A 388-nucleotide genomic window follows, 5' to 3' on the forward strand; every position below is an offset into this window, starting at 1 on the left:
CAGTAGCTACAAAAAATAACCACGAAACCGAAAGCATTATCAAAGTAAACGCGGTCTCCATAGGTAATACTAATATCGTTCCCCCGACCTTCGACCCCAGAGGCCTCCGAGAGAAGCCACCTCGCCATGCCCTTCTCAGGTCCTTTACTAATCCTCTCCCCCGGCCCTGATAAGCCCTCCTGATCACCGCCTGTCTTCCGCAGGACGAGGGAGATTCGGTTCACGCTTCCTCCGAGCATGGCGCCCCTCGCAGCCGCCGCCAGCGAGCACGAGAACCAGCCTGACGGAGGGGGTGATGGTCCCGCGCCTCACTCCGGGGTCACCTCGCTCAGCGGATGTAAGGAGAGCTCTGTCTGTCTATATGTCGGGTTATTTGTGTGCCTGTCTG

The 388-nt window shown here is 57.7% G+C and overlaps 1 protein-coding gene across 1 annotated transcript in view; it reads left to right on the plus strand.

The window, feature by feature from the left end:
- The window catches only part of LOC119592942, a 24,392-nt gene that overhangs the window by 23,521 nt on the left and 483 nt on the right, over positions 1–388 (plus strand). The window contains exon 3 of the mRNA XM_037941834.1: positions 204–337. Within this exon, the coding sequence (XP_037797762.1) occupies positions 204–337 (134 nt within the window). The remainder of the gene's footprint in view (positions 1–203; positions 338–388) is intronic.

The sequence above is a fragment of the Penaeus monodon genome, chromosome 31 (genome assembly GCF_015228065.2).
Source record: "Penaeus monodon isolate SGIC_2016 chromosome 31, NSTDA_Pmon_1, whole genome shotgun sequence".
NCBI lineage: Eukaryota > Metazoa > Arthropoda > Malacostraca > Decapoda > Penaeidae > Penaeus > Penaeus monodon.